Source organism: Aphanomyces astaci, assembly GCF_000520075.1.
Source record: "Aphanomyces astaci strain APO3 unplaced genomic scaffold supercont1.22, whole genome shotgun sequence".
NCBI lineage: Eukaryota > Oomycota > Saprolegniomycetes > Saprolegniales > Verrucalvaceae > Aphanomyces > Aphanomyces astaci.
The window spans coordinates 428271-431298 of NW_009798285.1; the positions used below are offsets into that span (position 1 = coordinate 428271).

A 3028-nucleotide genomic window follows, 5' to 3' on the forward strand; every position below is an offset into this window, starting at 1 on the left:
TACTAGTAATACTAGTATTACGAGTACTCCTACTAGTAGTACGTACTTTGTTCAACGTCGTCGCCAACAAACGAGCTAAAGAGGTGGCGGTTGGTGAGGCTGTGGCGGGTGGTTGAGTGCAGCCACGGGTACCGCTTGACGCCGGGGGTACTCGGTATGACAGACGATAAGCTCGCCGCGCCTTCGCCCAGCGGAGAAATATGCACCTACCCCCCACAATGATATATATATATATATATATATATATATATATATTCAGAGGATCTTGGTACCGAAAGCATCATTTTGCCATAGAAACTTTCATTGGCGTTGGACAGCGTGTACGTTTGCCAGCTCGACTCCATGCCTGCGCGATTGAAAAAGTACGCCAAGTTGACCGTCGTCCGCCCCAGGACGTCGTGGGTGGCGAGGTGGCAGAATTGCACTAGTCCGATTATGCACCCTTATTAGTCCCAACTACTACTACATACATTCCCATGGTGGGCAACGATCGATCGACACTCAAATAGACACCATTCCCAACAACTTTAACACTGGAATGTGTGTGTTTTTGTATATATATAATATATATATTCACAACTAGATCCAACCCCATTACATCCGCATTTGGCATGCAAGCATCCAGTATCCATTCAAGAAAAATAGTATAATATATATATAAAGAAAACATTGAACACAAATATGCTATCTGTTGTTATTACCTCCCAAGAGTGTATTGTCATCACGAGACAGGCTGTCCATTTGCAAAAATAGATCCTGGTTCATATCAAAATGACACACGTCGCCGTCCGTGGCCGACGTAGCGACCATCACTTTGCTCTGGGCCTGCGTCGGCTGCTGCTCACGACCTCCCGCCGAGGTACTCTCAAAAGCGCACCGGACAAAGTACCTTTCGTGAGGGTCCGTCCGGATGCCCGTGAGGTGCTTGAACTTGATCGCGACGATGTACCCGCCAACAAACGACTCGCGCACGCGCTCCGAGTGCGACGGCAGCGTCAAGTTCATGCTGAAACCCTGGGGCTTGAACACCACCGACGACGCCACCACGTCCCCAAATATTTCCCATCTACAAGGAAATATATATATTATTTCATGTATAGTCACGAATCTATCAAAAACCAGCCACAGAAGATCGTTCACCAAGGCATTCTACTAGATTGTTATTCACGATGGAATATAGCACTCGCGATATAACATGACGGAAAACTTGAACGATCAACGCCTACCACTTAGTAGAATGATGCTAACCATAAGCTATCAAATATACCGTTCCATACAATATATATATATATATATATATACCTTCCATAAAAAATAATATTTATATATATATATCAACCGTTGTACGATATTAAAAAATATTATAACAGATACATGTATTGTATAAATATTATATATATACATCGATTCTAAAAGTATTGAATGCAAATAAATATATATATCAACCATCACCACGAAAACACATGCATTGGAGATTCGGTACGAATTTCTGGACCCCGTTCAATCGAATCTCGCCGACCAAACCTATCACGAATATCTCCTATTGGTCACAATCCGACATTACTTGTTTCTGATTGGCTACAACTCTTTTTGCCTTTTGGATAGTAGCCAATCAAAACACGTCTCGGCTCTATTTGTGTTCGGTTGAACGAACCCTGGAAGCTTGGGCATTTTGTAGATACAATTCACAATACTATTCCAACAGACTGTCCAATTTGAACGTACAATCCACATCCTATACATATACACATCACCTTGCCTTGGTTAAGCTCTTGTCGGCGATTCTCTTACAACAAGCAGCAAATTCTATAGATATCCTCCAATCACCGCCATCGCACTTTTCTTTCAATACAAGAAATACACTCATATGCTCTCGAAACCAATAAATCGACACCACATCCCTCTCACAACACCCCCCAAGGAATGTGATATATATATATATATATATATATATATATATATATATATATATTGTGAAGGCAATTCGAAATTGGAGTGGGGTACTCAATCGAATGAGCAGCACCCAATCGGCAGAGAATCGATATACGACCAATCAAAACCCAGATCAAGAATCAACTGGCCAATCAGATTCACTCTCCGACCAATTCCATTTATCGAATCAGTGTGTGTGACTTCAATATTGATGTGACACTGGGCGAATTTTACATACAAAAGTCAGTACAAATAATATCGATCGAACGTAGATTTGGCGAATCAGCACAAAAGTCATCCAAATTTTGGGTAAAAAGACAATATATATATATATATATATAGTGCCTCAGTCATATCGATGCATATCCGTCGAAAGCCCAACTGCCCCCCCCCTTCATCTCAACACGATGGAATCAACCAATACATCCATCTATCCATCCTCATCCTATATATATATATATATATATATACCTGGAGATACGGCCGTCGTCTTTGAAGTGCAGTTTGTGCACCCAGTGCTGCATAAAGGTAGCGTTGGACGCGCGCACCTGCATCGTCTCTTTTCCCGACACGACCACAATGCGCTTCCCACTGTGGCCTTCGCAGCTCATACCGTCCACATGGAAAGATTTAAACTTGACTGCTTTCGCCACATTCGTAAAGTACTCCAAAATGCCTGTGAATTCCCTGTACGTGCCTTCGAACGGCACCATGGGGAGGTAGTTGGAGCGGAGGACCACGTCCGGCTGGAGGATAGAGAAGAGGCGGCACAAGATGTGATCCGTCTTGGGCCGGACGGACGACAGCGGCGTATTCGGCAGAACCTCCTGGTTCACCCGGTGCTTCTTGTGAGCCTACACCACAACAACCAGTGTTTGTGTGTGCTAGTTGTATATATATATATATATATAGATTATAGATTGGATATATAAATATATATATAGATTGGATATACAAATATATTGGATATATATATACAGATTGGATATATAAACATATTGGATATATTTTATATATTATATATATTATATATACATAGATTATAGATTATAGATTGGATATATAAATATATTGGATATATTTTATATATTATATA

At 41.2% G+C, this 3028-nt stretch overlaps 1 protein-coding gene across 1 annotated transcript in view; it reads right to left on the minus strand.

The window, feature by feature from the left end:
* Positions 1-32: 32 nt before the first annotated feature.
* The window catches only part of H257_09269 (CMGC/MAPK protein kinase), a gene marked incomplete at both ends in the record, with an annotated part of 8641 nt that continues 5645 nt past the window's right edge, over positions 33-3028 (minus strand). Inside the window, 4 exons of the mRNA XM_009835432.1 lie at positions 33-206; positions 273-424; positions 702-1066; positions 2404-2786. Of these exons, the coding sequence (XP_009833734.1) occupies positions 33-206; positions 273-424; positions 702-1066; positions 2404-2786 (1074 nt within the window). The remainder of the gene's footprint in view (positions 207-272; positions 425-701; positions 1067-2403; positions 2787-3028) is intronic.